At 45.3% G+C, this 23182-nt stretch overlaps 1 protein-coding gene across 1 annotated transcript in view; it reads left to right on the forward strand.

Moving 5' to 3' along the window:
• KIAA1549L (KIAA1549 like) overlaps positions 1 to 23182 on the forward strand; it is a 738873-nt gene that overhangs the window by 711409 nt on the left and 4282 nt on the right. The window contains exons 19-20 of the mRNA XM_069739753.1: positions 17218 to 17282; positions 18890 to 19038. Of these exons, the coding sequence (XP_069595854.1) occupies positions 17218 to 17282; positions 18890 to 19038 (214 nt within the window). The remainder of the gene's footprint in view (positions 1 to 17217; positions 17283 to 18889; positions 19039 to 23182) is intronic.

Raw genomic sequence — 23182 nt, forward strand, 5'->3', positions numbered from 1 at the left:
ATCCTTCCGGATCACCACGCGTGGCTGATAGAGACTGGTGGCACAGGTTGGCGAGTAACGCTACCTGCCATTGTTTATATAGCGATTTGTGATCACATCCCTCAGACACATCTCATCCACGTATATCGGTGGCAGAATAGTAACAAGAGACCTAAGTCTACAGTGTCTGTGTGCATATGCATTGTCTGCTAGCAAGTCTTAACCGTCCGCCTTAGCTAAAACATGTCCACAAAAAGCACCGTGGACCCATCTGCAAGTGAAGCACATCAGGTTCCCGACACCATAGATGCTGCAGGAGCAGAGTCCACACTTACTGCAGAGCAGGACGTACGACCCAAACGTGTAACCAAGCCGACACAAAAGGCCAGAGAGAACTTTGAGACTACTAGAGACGAGTTCCATGATAACCTAGAACATTTATGGGGCAGAGTTGATCACTATTTAGCAGCTCTTCCACGCTATCACAGTGACGCCGCAGGTTTAACCGCCACATTGAAGAGTTTATCTGCCGCCTATGATCGCTACCAGAGACTGTCTGCAAAGTACATCACATTCCTGAGTAACTGTGACATGGAAGATGCCCCAGCAGAAGTAACTGAAAGGGAAACTCTTCTCCAAGAAAAGACCTCATTAGTGCGAGATGCCCAGGATAAAGCAGAACTCCGCATCGCTCACCTCCAAGAGGTTAGGTCACATCGCACAACATCGACCAAAATCACAGCTCGGTCTTCCAGATCATCTCACTCCAGGAAGTCAACATTGTCCGACAAGCTACTGGAGATCCGTGCAGCTGCAGAGGAAGCTAGAGTAAAAAGCTCCTTTGCTAAAAGGGATGCTGAAGTGGAAGTGGAAGCTCAAAGAAATGAGATGGAAGCTCAAAGGAAATTAAAAATACTCCAAGCAGAAAGGGAAGAAGCAACAGCCCTTGCTAAACTGAAGGTCCTTGAACAAGCACTGGGACAAGATGATAATCCGGACTGTCTTATTCCAGAAGAAATGGAAGACGCAGCTGATCGAACTTCAGACTACGTGCTAAGACATGTAACATCTGCACCAGCACCACCTCCAGTTTCTAACACGGATGCGCCCGCAAGTCAAGAAATGTCGCCACCTACTGCCGACAAGGTAACTTCCAGCATTAACTCACAATTTAGGCCACAGCCAGCAGAACCTATAGAGACTAAACCGCAGTTTAACCCTTATGCCGCATCATTTCATCCTGATTTGTCGCAGTCATATAAGCCAGAGAACTTACATTCCCTACGGATACCACAAGTTCATCCTGCAACCAACAATGACCGGGAGATCGGATATGTCTGACTTCGCCAGATACATGATTCGCCGGGAGTTAATAAACATTAGTCTCTCAAAGTTTGATGATCGTGCTGAGAATTATAGAGCCTGGAAATCCACCTTTCAAGCAGTGATCCAAGACCTTAATCTCACCGGCAAGGAACAACTGGATTTGATTGTTAACTGGTTAGGCCCTGAATCAGCAGAGCGCATAAAGACAATAAGGGCAGTTCATGTGGACTATTCAGATGCAGGTCTTATTGCAGCCTGGGAGAGACTAGAACAAACCTATGGCAGCTCAGAAGCTATAGAATGTGCCTTATTTAAAAGACTGCAAACCTTCCCAAAGATAACTAACAAGGACAATAGAAAACTTCAAGATCTGAGCGACCTGCTAAAGGAAATAGAATTGGCAAAATTAGACCCACGTCTCTCAGGACTGAGCTACCTAGACACTGCTCATGGCGTTAATCCAATAGTGCCAAGTTGCCACACGGCATGCAGGATAAATGGGCAGACCACGGCTCACGGTATAAAAGGCAGCATGATGTGTCCTTTCCCCCCTTTTCATATTTTTCCAGGTTCATCAGTGACCAAGCTCGGAAGAAGAATGATCCCAGCTTTGACTTCACTGAGCCTACTCCACCAGCATCATCATCATCTACAAGGTATGATAACATTGCCAAACGTAGAGATTCAAGGAGCACAGTATCTGTGAGAAAGACTGACGTTCCACTTACTACACCTGCCTTCACTAAGACAAATAATGTTACTCCTAAAGTCATGGACAATAACCGTATGTGCCCTATCCACAAAAGGCCTCACCCACTTAAAGAATGCCGTGGATTCAGAGCAAGGAATTTGCAGGAGCGTAAAGATACCCTCAAGGAGCTTGGGATATGTTATAAGTGTTGCACCTCCTCAGACCACCTCGCTAAGGACTGTAAGGCCGCCATTAAGTGCACTGAATGCAGCAGTGATAAACACGTCACAGCCATGCATCCCACGCCAGTTCCATACAACTCACAACCTTCTGCAGCATCTAACCCTGCTCAAAAGCATGGCGGGGAGCCACAGGTCCCTGACCCAACTGCAACCGCTGTTTCCTCCTCATGTACTGAGGTATGTGGAGAAGGGACTGATCCTAAATGCTGTGCCAAGGTATGTCTGATTGAGGTCTATCCAGAAGGACAACCCGACAAGGCCTCCAAAATGTATGCCATAATAGATGAGCAAAGTAACCGATCTCTAGCAAGGCCCAAATTCTTTGAGATCTTCAACATAAAGGGACAAACGACTCCATACATCCTCAACACCTGCTCCGGTCGTATTGAGACTTCTGGCAGGAGAGCCTCTGGGTACATAGTCTCTTCAATCAAGGGAAACGTGCATATACCCTTGCCAACCCTAATTGAATGTGACCAGATACCTGATAACAGGGAGGAGATTCCCACTCCGGAAGCCACACTTCATCATCGCCACTTGAGGCACCTGACTAATGAAATTCCTCCTCTGGACATGAATGCTGATATTCTAATCCTACTCGGAAGGGACATTCTGAAGGTCCACAAGGTACGCCAACAATGCAATGGCCCAGATGATGTTCCATACGCCCAAAGACTCGACCTAGGCTGGGTAATCGTGGGCGATGTATGTCTGGATAGGAGTCACAAGGCATCCGAAGTCAACGCCTGTAAAACGTATGTGCTCCAAAATGGTCGAGCAACTCACTTTAAGCCATGCCTTCATCACTACGAAGTGAAAGAGAGATTCTCTGATTGCATCCAGGAGCCTGACATCATTCCCACTCCCTACGGTGATGACTTAGGGAGAACAGTGTTTCACACAACAAAAGATGACAACAAGGTCGCCTTATCCATAGAAGACAAGGAGTTTCTTAAAATCATGGACAGTGGATTCTTCAAAAATGAATCTGACCGCTGGGTTGCTCCCTTACCCTTCAAGGCTTCAAGGACCAGGCTTCCTAACAACAGAGAACAGGCCTTATCTAGATTCATCTCACTGCAGAGAACATTAAGGAACAAGCCTGAAATGAAGGAACATTTCATAGCTTTTATGGACAAGATATTTCGCAATGATCACGCAGAGCCAGCTCCACCATTGCAAGCTGATGAAGAATGCTGGTATCTACCTTCCTTTGGAGTGTATCATCCAAGAAAGCCGAAACAAATCAGGGTGGTGTTCGATTCAAGCGCCAAACATGACGGCGTATCTCTGAATAATAATATAATAATAATAATAATTTTTATTTATATAGCGCCAACATATTCCGCAGCGCTTTACAAATTATAGAGGGGACTTGTACAGACAATAGACATTACAGCATAACAGAAATACAGTTCAAAACAGATACCAGGAGGAGTGAGGGCCCTGCTCGCAAGCTTACAAACTATGGGGAAAAGGGGAGACACGAGAGGTGGATGGTAACAATTGCTTTAGTTATTCGGACCAGCTATAGTGTAAGGCTCAGGTGTTCATGTAAAGCTGCATGAACCAGTTACCTGCCTAAGTATGTAGCAGTACAGACACAGAGGGCTAATACTGCATAAAGTGTATGAGAACATGATGCGAGGAACCTTTTTTTTTTTTTTTTTTTTTTTATTATAAATAGGCCACACAGGGATCGTTAGGTTAATGCATTGAGGCGGTAGGCCAGTCTGAACAAATGAGTTTTTAGGGCACGCTTAAAACTGTGGGGATTGGGGATTAATCGTATTAACCTAGGTAGTGCATTCCAAAGAATCGGCGCAGCACGTTTAAAGTCTTGGAGACGGGAGTGGGAGGTTCTGATTATTGAGGATGCTAACCTAAGGTCATTAGCGGAGCGGAGGGCACGGGTAGGGTGGTAGACTGATACCAGGGAGGAGATGTAGGGTGGTGCTGAGCCATGGAGTGCTTTGTGGATGAGGGTAGTAGTTTTGTACTGGATTCTGGAGTGGATGGGTAGCCAGTGTAATGACTGGCACAGGGTAGAGGCATCGGTGTAACGGTTGGTGAGGAATATGATCCTGGCTGCAGCATTCAGGACAGATTGGAGCGGGGAGAGTTTTGCAAGAGGGAGACCGATTAGTAGAGAGTTACAATAGTCCAGACGAGAATGAATAAGTGAAACAGTAAGAGTTTTTGCAGAGTCGAAAGTAAGAAAAGGGCGAATTCTAGAAATGTTTTTGAGATGCAGGTAAGAAGAGCGAGCCAGTGATCGGATGTAGGGGGTGAATGAAAGGTCAGAATCAAGGATGACCCCAAGGCAGCGGGCATGTTGCTTTGGAGTAATGGTGGAACCGCACACGGAGATGGCAATGTCAGGCAAAGGTAGGTTAGTAGAGGGAGAGAACACGAGGAGTTCAGTTTTTGACAGGTTTAGTTTCAGATAGAGGGAGGACATGATGTTAGAGACAGCGGTAAGACAGTCACTGGTGTTTTCTAAAAAGGTCGGTGTGATATCGGGAGCAGAAGTGTATAATTGGGTGTCGTCAGCATAGAGATGATACTGGAAACCAAATCTACTGATTGTTTGTCCAATAGGGGCAGTATACAACGAGAAGAGTAGGGGGCCTAGGACTGATCCTTGAGGAACCCCAACAGTAAGGGGAAGGTGAGAGGAGGAGGAACCAGCAAAACATACAGTGAAGGATCGGTCAGAGAGATAGGAGGAGAACCAGGAGAGAACGGTGTCCTTGAGGCCGATGGAGCGGAGCATAGTGAGGAGGAGCTGATGATCCACAGTGTCGAATGCTGCAGAGAGATCCAAGAGAATTAGCATGGAGTAGTGACCATTAGATTTAGCTGTTAGTAGGTCATTAGAGACTTTAATGAGGGCAGTTTCAGTAGAGTGTAAAGAGCGGAAGCCAGATTGAAGAGGGTCGAGAAGAGAGTTATCTGAGAGATAGCGGGTAAGACGGGAGTGGACCAGGCGTTCGAGGAGTTTAGAGATGAAGGGAAGATTAGAGACAGGTCTATAATTAGCGGCACAGTTTTGGTCGAGGGATGGTTTTTTAACCCCTTCCCGACCTGTGACACAGCGTATGCGTCATGAAAGTCGGTGCCAATCCGACCTGTGACGCATATGCTGTGTCACAGAAAGATCGCGTCCCTGCAGATCGGGTGAAAGGGTTAACTCCCATTTCACCCGATCTGCAGGGACAGGGGGAGTGGTAGTTTAGCCCAGGGGGGGTGGCTTCACCCCCTCGTGGCTACGATCGCTCTGATTGGCTGTTGAAAGTGAAACTGCCAATCAGAGCGATTTGTAATATTTCACCTAAAAAAATGGTGAAATATTACAATCCAGCCATGGCCGATGCTGAAATATCATCGGCCATGGCTGGAAATACTAATGTGCCCCCACCCCACCCCACCGATCGCCCCCCCACCCCCCCGATCTGGCCGGTACACTGCTCCGGCTCCCCTCCGTCCTGTGCTCCGCTCCCCCGTCCTCCTGTCCGCTCCCCCCGTGCTCCAATCACACCCCCCCGTGCTCCAATCAAACCCCCCCGCACTCCGATCCCCCCCCGTGCTCCGATCCACCCCCCCTGCACACCGATCCACCCCCCCTGCACACCGATCCACCCGCCCGCACACCGATCACTCTCCCCCATGCTCCGATCCCTCCCCCCCGTGCTCCGACGCCCCCCCGTGCCCTGATCTCCCCCCCCTGTGCCCTGATCTCCCCCCCTTATACTTACCGATCCTGGCGGGGTCCGTCCGTCTTCTTCTCCGGGCGCCGCCATGTTCCAAAATGGCGGGCGCATGCGCAGTGCGCCCGCCGAATCTGCCGGCCGGCAGATTTGTTCCAATGTGAATTTTGATCACTGTGATATAATCTATCACAGTGGTCAAAATAAAAAAACAGTAAATGACCCCCCCCCATTTGTCCCCCATAGATAGGGACAATAATAAAATAAAGAATTTTTTTTTTTTTTCACTAAGGTTGGAGTTAGAACTAGGGTTAGGGTTAGGGGTAGGGTTAGGGGTAGGGTTAGGGTTAGGGGTAGGGTTAGGGGTAGGGTTAGGGGTAGGGTTAGGGGTAGGGGTAGGGTTAGGGGTAGGGGTAGGGTTAGGGTTAGGGTTTCGGTATGTGCACACGTATTCTGGTCCTCTGCGGATTTTTCCGCAGCGGATTTGATAAATCCGCAGTGCTAAACCGCTGCGGATTTATGGCAGATTTACCGCGGTTTTTCTGCGCATTTCACTGCGGTTTTACAACTGCGATTTTCTATTGGAGCAGTTGTAAAACCGCTGTGGAATCCGCAGAAAGAAGTGACATGCTGCGGAATGTAAACCGCTGCGTTTCCGTGCAGTTTTTCCGCAGCATGTGTACAGCGATTTTTGTTTCCCATAGGTTTACATTGAAATGTAAACTCATGGGAAACTGCTGCGGATCCGCAGCGTTTTCCGAAGCGTGTGCACATACCTTTAGAATTAGGCTATGTGCACACGGTGCGGATTTGGCTGCGGATCCGCAGCAGATTGGCCGCTGCGGATCCGCAGCAGTGTTCCATCAGGTTTACAGTACCATGTAAACCTATGGAAAACCAAATCCGCTGTGCCCATGGTGCGGAAAATACCGCACGGAAACGCTGCGTTGTATTTTCCGCAGCATGTCAATTCTTTGTGCGGATTCCGCAGTGTTTTACACCTATTCCTCAATAGGAATCCGCAGGTGAAATCCGCAGTAAATCCGCAGGTAAAACGCAGTGCCTTTTACCCGCGGATTTTTCAAAAATGGTGCGGAAAAATCTCACACGAATCCGCAACGTGGGTACATAGCCTTAGGGTTAGGGTTGGGTTGGAATTAGGGTTGTGGTTAGGGTTAGGGGTGTGTTGGGGTTAGGGTTGTGGTTAGGGTTACGGCTACAGTTGGGATAAGGGTTAGGGGTGTGTTGGCGTTAGAATTGAGGGGTTTCCACTGTTTAGGCACATCAGGGGGTCTTCAAACGCAACATGGCGCCACCATTGATTCCAGCCAATCTTTTATTCAAAAAGTCAAATGGTGCTCCTTCCCTTCCGAGCCCCGACGTGTGCCCAAACAGTGGTTTACCCCCACATATGGGGTATCAGTGTACTCAGGACAAACTGGGCAACAATTACTGGGGTCCAATTTCTCCTGTTACCCTTGAGAAAATAAAAAATTGCTTGCTAAAACATCATTTTTGAGGAAAGAAAAATGATTTTTTATTTTCACGGCTCTGCGTTGTAAACGTCTGTGAAGCACTTGGGGGTTCAAAGTGCTCACCACATATCTAGATAAGTTCCTTGGGGGGTCTAGTTTCCAAAATGGGGTCACTTGTGGGGGGTTTCTACTGTTTAGGCACACCAGGGGCTCTGCAAACGCAACGTGACGCCCGCAGACCATTCCATCAAAGTCTGCATTTCAAAACGTCACTACTTGACTTCCGAGCCCCGACATGTGCCCAAACAGTGGTTTACCCCCACATATGGGGTATCAGCGTACTCAGGACAAACTGGGCAACAATTACTGGGGTCCAATTTCTCCTGTTACCCTTGAGAAAATAAAAAATTGCTTGCTAAAACATCATTTTTGAGGAAAGAAAAATGATTTTTTATTTTCACGGCTCTGCGTTGTAAACGTCTGTGAAGCACTTGGGGGTTCAAAGTGCTCACCACATATCTAGATAAGTTCCTTGGGGGGTCTAGTTTCCAAAATGGGGTCACTTGTGGGGGGTTGCTACTGTTTAGGCACACCAGGGGCTCTGCAAACGCAACGTGACGCCCGCAGACCATTCCATCAAAGTCTGCATTTCAAAAGTCACTACTTCCCTTCTGAGCCCCGACGTGTGCCCAAACAGTGGTTTACCCCCACATATGGGGTATCAGCGTACTCAGGAGAAACTGGACAACAACTTTTGGGGTCCAATTTCTCCTGTAACCCTTGGGAAAATAAAAAATTCTGGGCTAAAAAATTATTTTTGAGGAAAGAAAACGTATTTATTATTTTCACTGCTCTGTGTTATAAACTTCTGTGAAGCACTTGGGGGTTCAAAGTGCTCACCTCACATCTAGATAAGTTCCTTTCGGGGTCTAGTTTCTAAAATGGGGTCACTTGTGGGGGGTTTCTACTGTTTAGCCACATCAGGGGCTCTGCAAACGCAACGTAACGCCCGCAGAGCATTCCATCAAAGTCTGCATTTCAAAATGTCACTACTTGACTTCCGAGCCCCGACATGTGCCCAAACTGTGGTTTACCCCCACATATGGGGTATCAGCGTACTCAGGAGAAACTGTACAATAACTTTTGGGGTCAAATTTCTCCTGTTACCCTTGGGAAAATAATAAATTGCAGGCTAAAAAATCATTTTAGAGAAAATAAAATTTTTATTTTATTTTCATGGCTCTGGGTTATAAACTTCTGTGAAGCACTTGGAAGTTCAAAGTCCTCACCACACATCTAGATTAGTTCCTTTGGGGGTCTAGTTTCCAAAATGGGGTCATATGTGGGGGATCTCCAATGTTTAGGCACACAGGGGCTCTCCAAACGTGACATGGTGTCCGCTAATGATTGGAGCTAATTTTCCATTTAAAAAGCCAATTGGCGTGCCTTCCCTTCCGAGCCCTGCCGTGCGCCCAAACAGTGGTTTACCCCCACATATGGGGTATCAGCGTACTCAGGACAAACTGGACAACAACATTTGCGGTCCAATTTCTCCTATTACCCTTGGCAAAATAGGAAATTCCAGGCTAAAAATCATTTTTGAGGAAAGAAAAATTATTTTTTATTTTCATGGCTCTGCATTATAAACTTCTGTGAAGCACCTGGGGGTTTAAAGTGCTCAATATGCATCTAGATAAGTTCCTTGGGGGGTCTAGTTTCCAAAATGGGGTCACTTGTGGGGGAGCTCCAATGCATAGGCACACAGGGGCTCTCTAAACGCGACATGGTGTCCGCTAACAATTGGAGCTAATTTTCCATTCAAAAAGTCAAATGGCGCGCCTTCCCTTCCGAGCCCTGCCGTGTGCCCAAACAGTGGTTTACCCCCACATATGAGGTATCGGCGTACTCGGGAGAAATTGCCCAACAAATTTTAGGATTCATTTTATCCTATTGCCCATGTGAAAATGAAAAACTGAGGCGAAAAGAATTTTTTTGTGAAAAAAAAAGTACTTTTTCATTTTTACAGATCAATTTGTGAAGCACCTGAGGGTTTAAAGTGCTCAATATGCATCTAGATAAGTTCCTTGGGGGGTCTAGTTTCCAAAATGGGGTCATTTGTGGGGGAGCTCCAATGTTTAGGCACACGGGGGCTCTCCAAACACGACATGGTGTCCGCTAACGATGGAGATAATTTTTCATTCAAAAAGTCAAATGGCGCTCCTTCCCTTCCGAACCTTACCATGTGCCCAAACAGTGGTTTACCCCCACATGTGAGGTATCGGTGTACTCATGAGAAATTGCCCAACAAATTTTAGGATCCATTTTATCCTGTTGCCCATGTGAAAATGAAAAAAATTGAGGCTAAAAGAATTTTTTTGTGAAAAAAAAGTACTTTTTCATTTTTACGGATCAATTTGTGAAGCCCCCGGGGGTTCAAAGTTCTCACTATGCATCTAGATAAGTTCCTTCGGGCGTCTAGTTTCCAAAATGGGGTCACGTGTGGGGGAGCTCCAATTTTTAGGCACACGGGGGCTCTCCAAACGTGACATGGTGTCCGCTAAAGAGTGGAGCCAATTTTTCATTCAAAAAGTCAAATGGCGCTCCTTCCCTTCCAAGCCCTGCCGTGCGCCCAAACAGTGGTTTACCCCCACATATGAGGTATCAGCGTACTCAGGACAAATTGGACAACAACTTTCGTGGTTCAGTTTCTCCTTGTACCATTGGGAAAATAAAAAAAATGTTGCTAAAAGATAATTTTTGTGACTAAAAAGTTAAATGTTCATTTTTTCCTTCCATGTTGCTTCTGCTGCTGTGAAGCACCTGAAGGGTTAAAAAACTTCTTGAATGTGGTTTTGAGCACCTTGAGGGGTGCATTTTTTAGAATGGTGTCACTTTTGGGTATTTTCAGCCATATAGACCCCTCAAACTGACTTCAAATGTGAGGTGGTCCCTAAAAAAAATGGTTTTGTAAATTTCGTTGTAAAAATGAGAAATCGCTGGTCAAATTTTAACTCTTATAACTTCCTAGCAAAAAAAAATTTTGTTTCCAAAATTGTGCTGGTGTAAAGTAGACATGTGGGAAATGTTATTTATTAACTATTTTGTGTCACATAACTCTCTGGTTTAACAGAATAAAAATTCAAAATGTGAAAATTGCGAAATTTTCAAAATTTTCGCCAAATTTCCGTTTTTATCACAAATAAACGCAGAATTTATTGACCTAAATTTACCACTAACATGAAGCCCAATATGTCACGAAAAAACAATCTCAGAACCGCTAGGATCCGTTGAAGCGTTCCTGAGTTATTACCTCATAAAGGGACACTGGTCAGAATTGCAAAAAACGGCCAGGTCATTAAGGTCAAAATAGGCTGGGTCATGAAGGGGTTAAGTAATGGATGTATGATGGCATGCTTAAATGAGGAGGGAAAAATACCGGAAGTGAGGGAAAGGTTGAATATTTTTGTTAGGTCAGAGGTGACAGCCGGGGAAAGGGACTGGAGGAGATGTGACGGAATGGGGTCACTGGTGCAAGTGGTCGGGCGAGAAGATGCAAGGAGCCTGCTTACTTCTTCTTCTGTAACTGCTTCAAAGTCAGAGAGTGAACTAGATGCATTGGGGGAGGGAGGACAGTGCATGGTATGAAGAGATTGGGAGATGATTTCCTGTCGAATGTGGTCAATTTTTTCTTTGAAGTAATTGGCCAGATCGTCAGCACGGAGATCCGTGGTTGGGGCCTGCTCTCTTGGGTTGAGTAGGGACTGGAACGTGTCAAAGAGACGTTTAGGGTTATTGGACAGGGAGGTGATGAGGGTGTTGAAGTAGGTTTGTTTGGAGAGGTGAAGGGCAGAATTGTATGTCTTTAGCATGAACTTATAATGGATGAAATCTTCTGGTAGATTAGATTTTCTCCACAGACGTTCTGCGCACCTGGAGCACCGCTGCAGGAAACGTGTTTGCAGCGTGTGCCACGGTTGTTGCCGTCTGTGCCGAGTTGTTTTCTGTATAGGAGGAGCAGCTTCATCCAGAGCACTTTGCAGGGTTTCATTGTAATGCTTCAATACAGAATCAGGACATGAGATGGAGGAAATAGGGGCCAATGAGGACTGCAAGTTCTTCATAAGTTTCTGGGTGTTAATGGCCTGTATGTTTCTATAGGTGTGGAAAGTGGGGGTGACCTGAGCGGGATGGCAGTTCTTGATAGAGAATGAAAGAAGGTTGTGGTCAGAGAGCAGGAGAGGGGAGTTTGTGAAATCATCCACTGAGCAAAGTCGGGAGAAGACCAAGTCAAGGGAGTTTCCATCTTCATGTGTTGGAGAGTTAGTATGCTGCGAGAGGCCAAAAGAGGAGGATAGAGATAAAAGGTGAGAAGCAGATGGGGAGAGGGGAGAGGCAATGGGGATGTTGAAATCACCCATGATAAGGGTGGGGGTGTCACAGGAGAGAAAGTGTGGAAGCCAGGTGGCAAAGTGATCCAGGAACTGATGAGAGGGGCTGAATGACGTTCTCCTCACTGGTCCGAACCTGACTAACAACCTGGTTGGAGTGCTCATGAGATTCAGAAAGGAACCGGTCGCCATTACCGCCAACATCGAACAAATGTTCCATTGTTTCATCGTGCAACAAGATCACAGAAATTATCTCCGTTTTCTATGGCACCGAGACAACGACACCAACAAGGAAATGATCGAATACCGCATGAAGGTGCACGTTTTCGGAAACAGTCCTTCTCCTGCAGTCGCTACCTACGGCCTACGTAGGACCGCCTCCGATGGTGCAGCAGAGTTCGGGAAGGATGCCCAACAGTTCGTTGAAAAGGAATTCTACATGGACGACGGTCTTAAATCCCTGCCCACGGCGGAAGAAGCCACAGATCTGCTCAAACGGACACAAGGTATGCTTTCTAAAGCTCATTTAAGATTGCATAAAATTGCCTCCAATAGTGCTGTTGTCATGAAGGCCTTTCACCCTAATGATCATGCCGCAGAATTTAGGGACTTGAACCTAGGCTCAGACAATCCACCAGTACAGAGAAGTCTAGGCCTGAGGTGGAACTTGCTAAATGACTCCTTCAGCTTTCAGGTTAGTGGTGCAGAAAAACCATTTACTAAGCGTGGGGTTCTGTCAGTGGTGAACAGTCTATATGATCCACTTGGGTTTGTCGCACCCCTGACTATACAAGGCAAGCTCCTGCTGAGACAACTCTCAGAGTACATTAAGGACTGGGATATACCACTCCCTGCAGACAAACAACTAAAGTGGAAGTCATGGAGAGAATCTCTTTGCGCCTTGGATAAGATCCACATACCACGTTGTTACACTCCAGCATCCCTAACTACAAGTCAAAGGAAGGAGATTCATGTATTCGCTGATGCCTCCACTGAAGCTATTGCCGCTGTCGCTTACTTGAAGGTTGTAGACTCTAATAATGAAGCCCATGTTGGATTTCTGTTTGGAAAGGCTAAACTGGCTCCTAAACCCGAGCACACCATACCCAGACTCGAGCTCTGTGGGGCTGTACTAGCCATAGAGATTGCAGACTTCATACAGAGCGAACTAGCTATTCACGTGGATGACACAAAATTCTACACAGACAGTAAGGTAGTTCTGGGCTACATATACAACCAGACGAAACGCTTCTACGTCTATGTCAGTAACCGAGTGGAAAGGATCAGGAAATCCTCCAAACCCCAGCAATGGCAGCACGTCCCATCCCATCTTAACCCTGCGGACCTTGCAACTAGACCAGTGTCTATTGGTGCCTTCGCAAGCTCTTCTTGGTTGACCGGACCGGAGTTCCTTCACGAACAGTGCAAAGAGACTGCCGTTGAAGACAGCTTCAGCCTTGAGGATCCAGATGTCGACCCAGAGATCCGTCCTGATGTCAGCACCTTCATCACCAAATTCAAGGAGGAGGTTGGCTTGGACTGTCGGCGTTTTGATCGCTTCTCAAGATGGACGAGGCTGGTTCATGCCATTGCAAGGTTAGTACACATTGTACAATGCTATCGCAATAAGGACAGTAACACTGATTGTCTCGGTTGGCATATCTGCCATAAGCCTCTCTCTGCAGAAGACATTGCTCTGAGTGAACTCATTGTGATACGCAATGTGCAGCAGAATGTTTTTCACAAGGAACTGGAATCTATGCTGATGGACTCAAATCTTTCAAGACTCACTCACGAGACCTTGACCACTTTCTTAGCAGAAGTCTCTGCTATAGTAAACTCAAGACCTCTTGTACCCATATCTACGGATCCAGAATCTCCTACAATTCTCACTCCGGCAACTCTCCTCACCCAGAAACCAGGAGCTGTTCCTAACCCGCCTGAAGACTCTGTGTCTGGTAACAAATATCAGAGACGGTGGAAATATGTGCAACATCTGGCTAATTGTTTCTGGAATAGATGGAAGAGGGAGTACCTGACACTTCTCCAAAAACGAAGAAAATGGCAACAAGTAAAGCCAAATTTACAAGTAGGAGATATTATCCTCATGAAAGACCAGAAGGAGGAAAGAAACAAATGGCCTATGGGACTTATATCTAAAACCTTTCCAAGTGACGATGGCAAGGTACGCAAGGTAGAAGTGACAGTTACTAAACAAGGTGACCCCAAATCTTTCATTAGGCCTATATCAGAGATTATCTTACTCTTACCGGTTGAGGATTGATTATCCATCCAATCAGTAGGAACTCTTTCAAGGAACTTCAACCTTTGGATTACAAATGGGTTGGAGACAGTTTGGCCTAGCGCGGCTTCTCCAATCCGAAGATGGGTTATCCTTTGGATTACTTCAAGAAATCGTTCTAGACTTGTTATTCAATATGTTATTGTTGCATTGCATGCGTTGTTTTTATCTTACAGGTTGAGGTATCCCTCCATGCACTTCTGGTGAACACTCCCAATTCGAGACTTATGGTATAGTGAAATCCAAGGATTTCAGACGGGGAGTGTGCTGCTCAGTTTATTATGATAGACTTTCAGCCATACATGGACATTATGTAGTGCTAATAAGCCTGGTTCTATCATTTGTTATACTTTGCTGCCATCTACTGGCCGTTTGCTATATCACTGTAATATTTGTTATGGAATTCTCCCACAACACCTTTCTGTCTTTAGCTCCTCCTATCTTTTTCCTTCTCTTCCTGTTTTGTACTCCGTGCCATCTTGGATCCCACATGTGCTGCAGAGCTGGAGAAAGGATTCTCTTGTTACCTCTAACCTGAAGCTTCTATTATCTCTATCTGGTGATTCTGTAACAGCTCTAACCTACAGTCCTCACTCTCACCAAGGTACTGTAAATAAACCTGTTGACTGTATCACTGCATCATCCTTCCGGATCACCACGCGCGGCTGATAGAGACTGGTGGCACAGGTTGGCGAGTAACGCTACCTGCCATTGTTTATATAGCGATTTGTGATCACATCCCTCAGACACATCTCATCCACGTATATCGGTGGCAGAATAATTTCACTGAGGAAGACCACAAGTCAAAAATAAACTTTTTTCTGAATGATTACTTGGTAGGGAATATGTACAAGAGATAGCAGGTACAGTGTTATAAACGTTTCCTTTACAACTCAAAGTATTTTTCACAGTTTCCTTCCTTCTTTTCTCTATTGCTCTCCTTTCCTCTTTCCTCTACTTGTCCTCTGTATTCCCTGTTTCTCACTATTTCACTACAACTCAGTTCAACACTTCAGTCCTGTTTAGCTCCTTATAGAACAATTTCTTGCCAAGTGCCCTGCAAAGGTACGGGAATGGGTCCGGGAGCGCACGCCGTGTACCGTGGATAGATCTGCAGCCCTGGCCGATGAAGCCCTTACTATCCGACCGCAATGGAGGAGGCTTCTGGACAATGGACCACGGCCTGCTCCCACGCCACATCCCCCTCTGATTATATCTGCCCTTCCACCTAGTCACAAGCCGATGACAATCACGCCCCACAATCCTGGGCCCCAACAGTTCCGACCACGACCTGGGGATATCACAGAGAGAAGATGTTATGGGTGTGGGCAACCTGGACATTTGCAGTCTGGCTATCCCTCAAGGATTCAGAGGGAGCCCCACGCAGCCTCACTTTATCCGGTGCATCTTGTGCACTCCATCCCACCTGAGGAAGAGCTACCACGACCCCCACCAGAGTGGACCACCGACCATGGCACCATAGATACCCCTCCTGGAGTGTACGGACTTCGGCCTTTGTCCTTTAGCTACCCAGAGCAACGGCAACGGCAACTGCAGGATGTCTTAATTGATGGATACGAAGCATCACGATTTAAAGACACGGGGGAATTCCTGACTATCGCTGACCCCCGTGTGGTGCGACCTGGGGCAATTCACCAGGGTCCGGGAATTCCCATTGTCCTGGCGGTGGTGACCACAAATATGTACAGCGAGGGTTGTTGCTCGATTATGGTTTTGGAGAAAAACTGTGTTGGTTTGGAGTTATGGGAGGACTTCCTGCAGATATCCTACTTGGAAATGACATTGGGGAGTTGCAGTGTCATTTTGTGGGAGCAGTCATCCGACTACAGGCCCTTCAAGCACCACAACATCTGGACCTCACCGGGGAGCAATTTGTTTGGCCGGAAGCTCCGTGGGTCTCTCACTCTTCTGAAAGAACAATTGTAGCAAGATATTGCAGACATCGGAACGCCCATCATTCCCAACGTTCTAGAGTTCAGAGACCGTCTTGCCCAGCTAGCTACCTTGGCTAATGTACATCAGCGAATAACCCAGTCCAATCAAAAAACCTTGTATGACCATAACGCCAGGACCCGGGAATTTATGTAAGGACAATAAGTGCTCATAATTATAGTTCCTTATACAGTGGTAGGGGTTGCAATAAACAGTGGAGCAATGTGGACTAAAGTGAGCAGGCCAGAGGTCTATGTAGACCTCATGGCGTGCTCACTTATTATGAGGGGGAGAGGTTGTGATGGTGTGATATGTTATGTGGGTATCATTTTGTGTCAATTTATATTTTACTGATTTTCATAATGTTCTCTTGTTGCCCTGTATCATTCCATGTATTCCTCATATTGTCTAGAGTCTCAATTACCTTCCAAAAGGCTGATAATTGAATTAGCTCACTTACTGTCTGCAGCCTGACTGTATCTATGCCTCTTGATGACCCCCTTTAGTGCCTTAATCCCCGAGGCACCTTTGTCAGGTCTGGGAGGCCTGAAAACCACCCCAACCAGTCTGACTATCCCTAAACATAAGGAGGGGGCTGGGGAGGACAGGAGCTGGGAAGTCAGTTCCTGTGTGGTGAGGATGGTGTGAACACAGCACGTCAGAGTGAAAGGGAAGCATATGGATTTTTTTTCTTCTGTCTGCTGGATTATTGGACTCTCATCTCCTTGGACATTTTATCCTGTTACTGAACTACATTCGTGTTCTGGAGTATTATATCCTCAGTGTGGTGGATTGTTTATGGACCTTTTAGTTTTGCCTATAATAAAGGTCTTGGGATTGTTCACACTTCCCTCGCTCTGTTGATTGTTTGGTATCGGAGAAGGAGCCCGTGACAATAGCATACATGGTTCATGAATTTTGCATAAAATAAAAAACACTTTTTATTTTCATATTTAACCTTTTTTTACACCATGTTCCACTAAAATTTTGCGAACATTTATGATTCTGTACATAATATGGATATATGGTGTATTGTCCTAAAGGAGAGACAATGTTAGGCACCTTAGGGTCTTATAAATGCAGTTGCATTTTGAAGTATGGTATATAAGTGGTCTTATGGAGTAACCAGTATTTTGTGTCATCCTGTACAGGTCCACATCAGATATGGCCAACAAGAATAGAATGCCAGAGCCTGGTGGAAATGACCAAGGTCCAGGTGAGCATGTGGGGTATCCAGCAATTTCAATCCATTTGCCTGTCCCAGTGGTCCACAAGGTGTCAGTCAGTCAGTGCCAAACTATTCAGGTGACAACAAGTCACCATGAATATGTGCAAAGATTTCCAATTGCCTGTGTGTACTCTGCTGTATGTCTGCAGGCATGGACACGACTATTAGCACGGACAGCAACAGCAGGAGGCTAGTCACTCATGACTGTTAGAATTGCTACTTCCAATAGGTGGCACTAGAGTTCTAGTCCTCTTCCTCTCTGAAGAGACAATTTGCATGGTTCTGCAGAAAATTTCTAATTGGTATGTTATTCCAACAGTGGCAAAGTTTGGCAGATTTAATGTTGGGCTACCAGCAAAGCTGTTTTTGTCACTAGGCACTAGTTCAGTGCCTAGGGCGACAACTACTATTAATTTTTATTTTTATATTTTTAAATTTTTTACACACCTTCTGTGACACAATTTCTTGTAAAATCAGTGTTTGGGTGAGGAGGGTGGTAGAGCGTATTGGAGAGAGAGGCCGCGAGCCGAACAATGCCGCATGCTCTACCCTGCAGTGTGAAGACGTGAACACTGAAGTAAGGATAATAATATAACTTTTGTAAGGGACACTGCCACCACCATGCTTCCCTGTAAACACCATGCATTTAGAAAACGTGTTCATTTCTGCTGTGCTCTGTAAGTGATTACTGTAGCTGCAGAAAATATTCTAGAAAACAGAATATTATGCATGTGTAACATTACCAACTGCACTAATGCTGAGGGGCCCCTGGTGGCACGGTACATGAATGCTGAGACAGCTGACTGTACAACACGCTGGTGGTACAGGTAGATGAACACATATAAGTGGAGGACAATGGAGCAGAGGGAGTCCAACTGCGCAGACTGACAGTATAAGCCAAGCACAAAGCCTTGTATGGGATATGGCTTCAATTATGCCTATAATTTCCTAATCACTACCTCCATTCTACAGAAACTGAAGTAATCATGCTCATTAGGGTGCTGGGTGCACCCATGGCAGGACCAAAGAGCCTTTGGGCACTGTTCCACCCACTAGTGTTCACTGGTGATTTACAGGCTTGACTTGTCTGAGGTTTCACTGCAGACAGTGCTCACTACAGACAAATCAGTGCTGTCAATCCCCATTTAGGGAGGCAGAAGACCCACAAAACAAGTGCACAGACTGGTGCAGTGAGCCTCTTGGCCGCTCCCATTGTGCAATGTGCACCCAAATTAGTGTTATTGAGGAAACTTCAGATTCTGTAGCACGGACATTGAGTGTGATTTTTATAGGAATGATATCCCATAGAAGGCTATGTCTTTAGCTTACACTAGACGTTTGGGCTGACCGAATCTGTTTAACAGATAATTAATGTGTTGGGTTTTTTTACATTTGTGCAGCTATTGTACTTTCTTTAACTGTCACATGTCCCTTTTAAGTGCAGAATTCTTTGAATAAACTTAGGCTTATTCCAAGCAATAAGAAGTGTAGGCTTTGATTCCCATTCCTCATTTTCTCAGAGGAAACATTTATAATTCTAATTTAATTGTAGCTGTAGGATTTATTCCATTTCAATGAATGCATTGCTTTGTCAGGTAACTCAATGCCTGCTGTATTCGCCATACCAGGGAACCGAGCTGGATACTCCGGTTATTACATCCCACAACCACCAGCTTCATACCGGAATCAGGCCTGGATGTCGTACTCGGGAGAGAATGATGCAGCGGGACAGTGGGCTGACTCCGTAAGACTCTTCATATTATTCATGGTGTTACAGACTATAGAGGATTCACAGGGCTCCTTGTTTCACACTGTGCTTTGTTCTTTGTCACTACTATATGTGGAAAAATCCCATTTTAAAATTGTAGGCATAGGACAAAAGCTCTGTCTATGACCACGGAGATAAAATTGCCTTAATAGTTTTAGCTTTCTCCCAAATCTTTGCTTGTTTAGTGGTCAGTAGACCCTGGTACCGCTCAAGTCAAAAGTGTATGGTGAGATGTCATTCTTACAGATGTCATGGCTTAGCCCCTCAGCTGTTCTAACATATGAGAGAAAGAAAGGGATTTACTGACATTCCAGTCACTAGCATAGCCCTTTTTATGGGCGTTACTGAATGGGGTATCTAGTGCCTGAAGGGGCCCAAAGGTCACTTTGCCACCACAAATGAAGGCATCAGTAAAATTCTGTTAGATTCTGCACTTGGGTCCAGCAGCTTTAAGGTACATGTGTAATCCCTTTGTGTAATCCCTTTCATGCAATCTAACAGAATATAGATTTTTGTGAAAAAGTATCTCATGTAGGTAAGCATATTATTAATTTGCAGCAAAAAAGAATAAACAAAGTTCTACAGTAGCATGGTCAGCCTGTGAAGAGTCTGGTGAGCAGTGCTATCCTCCTCAGTAGTCATGTAGTCCTGGCTGGATTGGCATGCCACAGGCTGGGCTACGATACTACAAGCAAAACCTAGAAAGTGACCGGAGTATACAGGACAAGTAATGAGAAGAAATCGTTATTTCTGAAATAACAAACATGATAAAAGAGAGATAAAAGGAGAATGGCAACAGGAGGCCCCGAGTTCTCTGGGTTATTTCCTGCAGGTCTTGGCCTTTTACTGCTCTTTTTGCACTATTGCATTTATTATTGCATTGAGTCTCTTTACTTTTCTAACAGGGTTGCTCTATAGGACACTGTTACTTTTACTATTCTTCAGTCTCTGGGGATGCATTTTTTGCCACTAGGCACTTTCCTGACACACTGCATATTATTGTATGTAACGTGGCACGCCTCTGACACATTATCTGAGTTGTCATATATCCTGCCTATTTTCTTAGGAATGGGCATTTGGTTTTTGTATAGCACATTTCTGTTCTTGATAGATCTTTCTCTCTCTTCTTTTGTAGATTTACTTCCTTTATGACTTCCATCAGTCTGTTCTGTATGGCATTACTGTCTGGGCTCATGTCCTGTAATGGCTTTCTGTGTTGATATTCTCCTTTTATCTCTCTTTATCATGTGTTATCTACTATATAAAGCTGAATGTGTGTATGTGTGTGTGTATGTGTGTGTGTGTGTATGTCCGGGATTGGCATCTGCACCGTCGCAGCTACAGCCACAAAATTTTGCACAGTCACACGTCTGGACCCCGAGAGCGTCATAGGCTATATTGTGAGGTGAAATTTTAACCCCGTGCGTTCCAATTCACCAAACAATTTTGCCCCTATCTACATAATGGGGAAAAAAGTGAAAGGAAAAGTGTTGGAGGCGTTGAAGCTACAGCCACAAAATTTTGCACAGTCACATGTCTGGACCCCGAGAGCGTCATAGGCTATGTTGTGAGGCAAAATTTTAACCCCGCGCGTTCCAATTCACCAAACAATTTTGCCCCTATCTACAGTTAGGTCCATATATATTTGGACAGAGACAACATTTTTCTAATTTTGGTTATCGACATTACCACAATGAATTTTAAACAAAACAATTCAGATGCAGTTGAAGTTCGAACTTTCAGCTTTCATTTGAGCGTATCCACATTAAAAGTGGATGAAGGGTTTAGGAGTTTCAGCTCCTTAACATGCGCCACCCTGTTTTTAAAGGGACCAAAAGTAATTGGACAATTGACTCCAAGGCTATTTCATGGACAGGTATGGGCAATCCCTTCGTTATGTCATTCTCAATTAAGCAGATAAAAGGCCTGGAGTTGATTTGAGGTGTGGTGCTTTCATTTGGAAGGTTTTGCTGTGAAGTAAACATGCTGTCAAAGGAGCTCTCCATGCAGGTGGAACAAGCCATCCTTAAGCTGCAAAAACAGAAAAAACCCATCCGAGAAATTGCTACAATATTAGGAGTGGCAAAATCTACAGTTTGGTACATCCTGAAAGCAAAAGAAAGCACTGGTGAACTCATCAATGCAAAAAGACCTGGGCGCCCACGGAAGACAACAGTGGTGGATGATCGCAGAATAATCTCCATGGTGAAGAGAAACCCCTTCACAACAGCCAACCAAGTGAACAACATTCTCCAGGAGGTAGGTGTATCAATATCCAAATCTACCATAAAGAGAAGACTGCATGAAAGTAAATACAGAGGGTTCACTGCACGGTGCACGCCACTCATAAGCATCAAGAATAAAAAGGCTAGACTGGACTTTGCTAAAAAACATCTAAAAAAGCCAGCCCAGTTCTGGAATAACATTCTTTAGACAGATGTAACCAAGTTCAACCTCTGCCAGAATGATGGAAAGAGAAAAGTATGGCGAAGGCGTAGTATAGCTCATGATCCAAAGCATACCACATCATCTGTAAAACACGGCGGAGGCAGTGTGATGGCTTGGGCATGCATGGCTGCCAGTGGCACTGGGTCACTAGTGTTTATTGATGATGTGACACAGGACAGAAGCAGCCAAATGAATTCTGAGGTATTCAGAGACATACTGTGTGCTCAGATCCAGCCAAATGCAGCCAAACTGATTGGTCGTCGTTTCGTACTACAGATGGACAATGACCTAAAACATAAAGCCAAAGCAACCCAGGAGTTTATTAAAGCAAAGAAGTGGAATATTCTTGAATGGCCAAGTCAGTCACCTGATCTCAACCCAATTGAGCAGCATTTGTCACTTGTTAAAGTTAAACTTCAGACAGAAAGGCCCACAAACAAACAGCAACTGAGAACCACCGCAGTTAAGGCCTGGCAGAGCATCAAAAAGGAGGAAACACAGCATCTGGTGATGTCCATAAGTTCAAGACTTCAGGCAGTCATTGCCTACAAAGGGTTTTCAACCAAGTACTAAAAATGAACGTTTTATTTAAAATTATTGAATCTGTCCAATTACTTTTGGTCCCTTTAAAAACAGGGTGGCACATGTTAAGGAGCTGAAACTCCTAAACCCTTCATCCAATTTTAATGTGGATACCCTCAAATGAAAGCTGAAAGTCTGAACTTCAACTGCATCTGAATTGTTTTGTTTAAAATTCATTGTGGTAATGTCTATAACCAAAATTAGAAAAATGTTGTCTCTGTCCAAATAAATATGGACCTAACTGTACATAATGGGGAAAAAAGTGAAAGGAAAAGTGTTGGAGGCGTCGAAGCTACAGCCACAACATTTTGCACAGTCACACGTCTGGACCCTGAGAGGGTCATAGGCTATGTTGTGAGGTGAAATTTTAACCCCGCGCTTTCCAATTCACCAAACTATTTTGCCCCTATCTACATGATGGGGAAAAGTGAAAGGAAAAGTGTTGGAGGCGTCGCAGCTACAGCCACAAAATTTTGCACAGTCACACGTCTGGCCCCCGAGAGCATCATAGGCTATGTTGTGAGGCGAAATTTTAACCCCGCGCGTTCCAATTCACCAAACAATTTTGCCCCTATCTACATAATGGGAAAAAATAAAAGGAAAAGTGTAGGAGGCAAATTGACAGCTGCCAGATGTGAACAAGGGGGACGTAAAGAGTGAGAGCGATGGCGCCAAAGAGTATATACCGTACAGTTGCTAAGGTGGGGCCCCGACATGGGATACTCACCACACACGGGTATATGAACACACAGACAAAATGCGCCACACACTACCACGTGCTTGAACACATATCACCCTCAGCACACATTTCACCACACATACGCCAACCTCGCCACATAAAAGTCGAAACACAAAAGTCGCCGCTCAAAACTCGCCACGCGCAGAACTCGCCACATGCAAAAACTAGGCTCTTGCAAAACTCGCCACAAGTGCAAAACTCACCTCATGGAAAACTCGCCACACGCAAAACTTGCACACGCGGAAAAATTGCCACATGCACAAAATTTGCAACACATGCAAAATTTGCCTCACACAAAACTTGCACATACTCAAAAGGCACCACACAAAACTCGTCACGCGCAAAACTCGC

The sequence above is a fragment of the Ranitomeya imitator genome, chromosome 9 (assembly GCF_032444005.1).
Source record: "Ranitomeya imitator isolate aRanImi1 chromosome 9, aRanImi1.pri, whole genome shotgun sequence".
Classification (NCBI taxonomy): domain Eukaryota; kingdom Metazoa; phylum Chordata; class Amphibia; order Anura; family Dendrobatidae; genus Ranitomeya; species Ranitomeya imitator.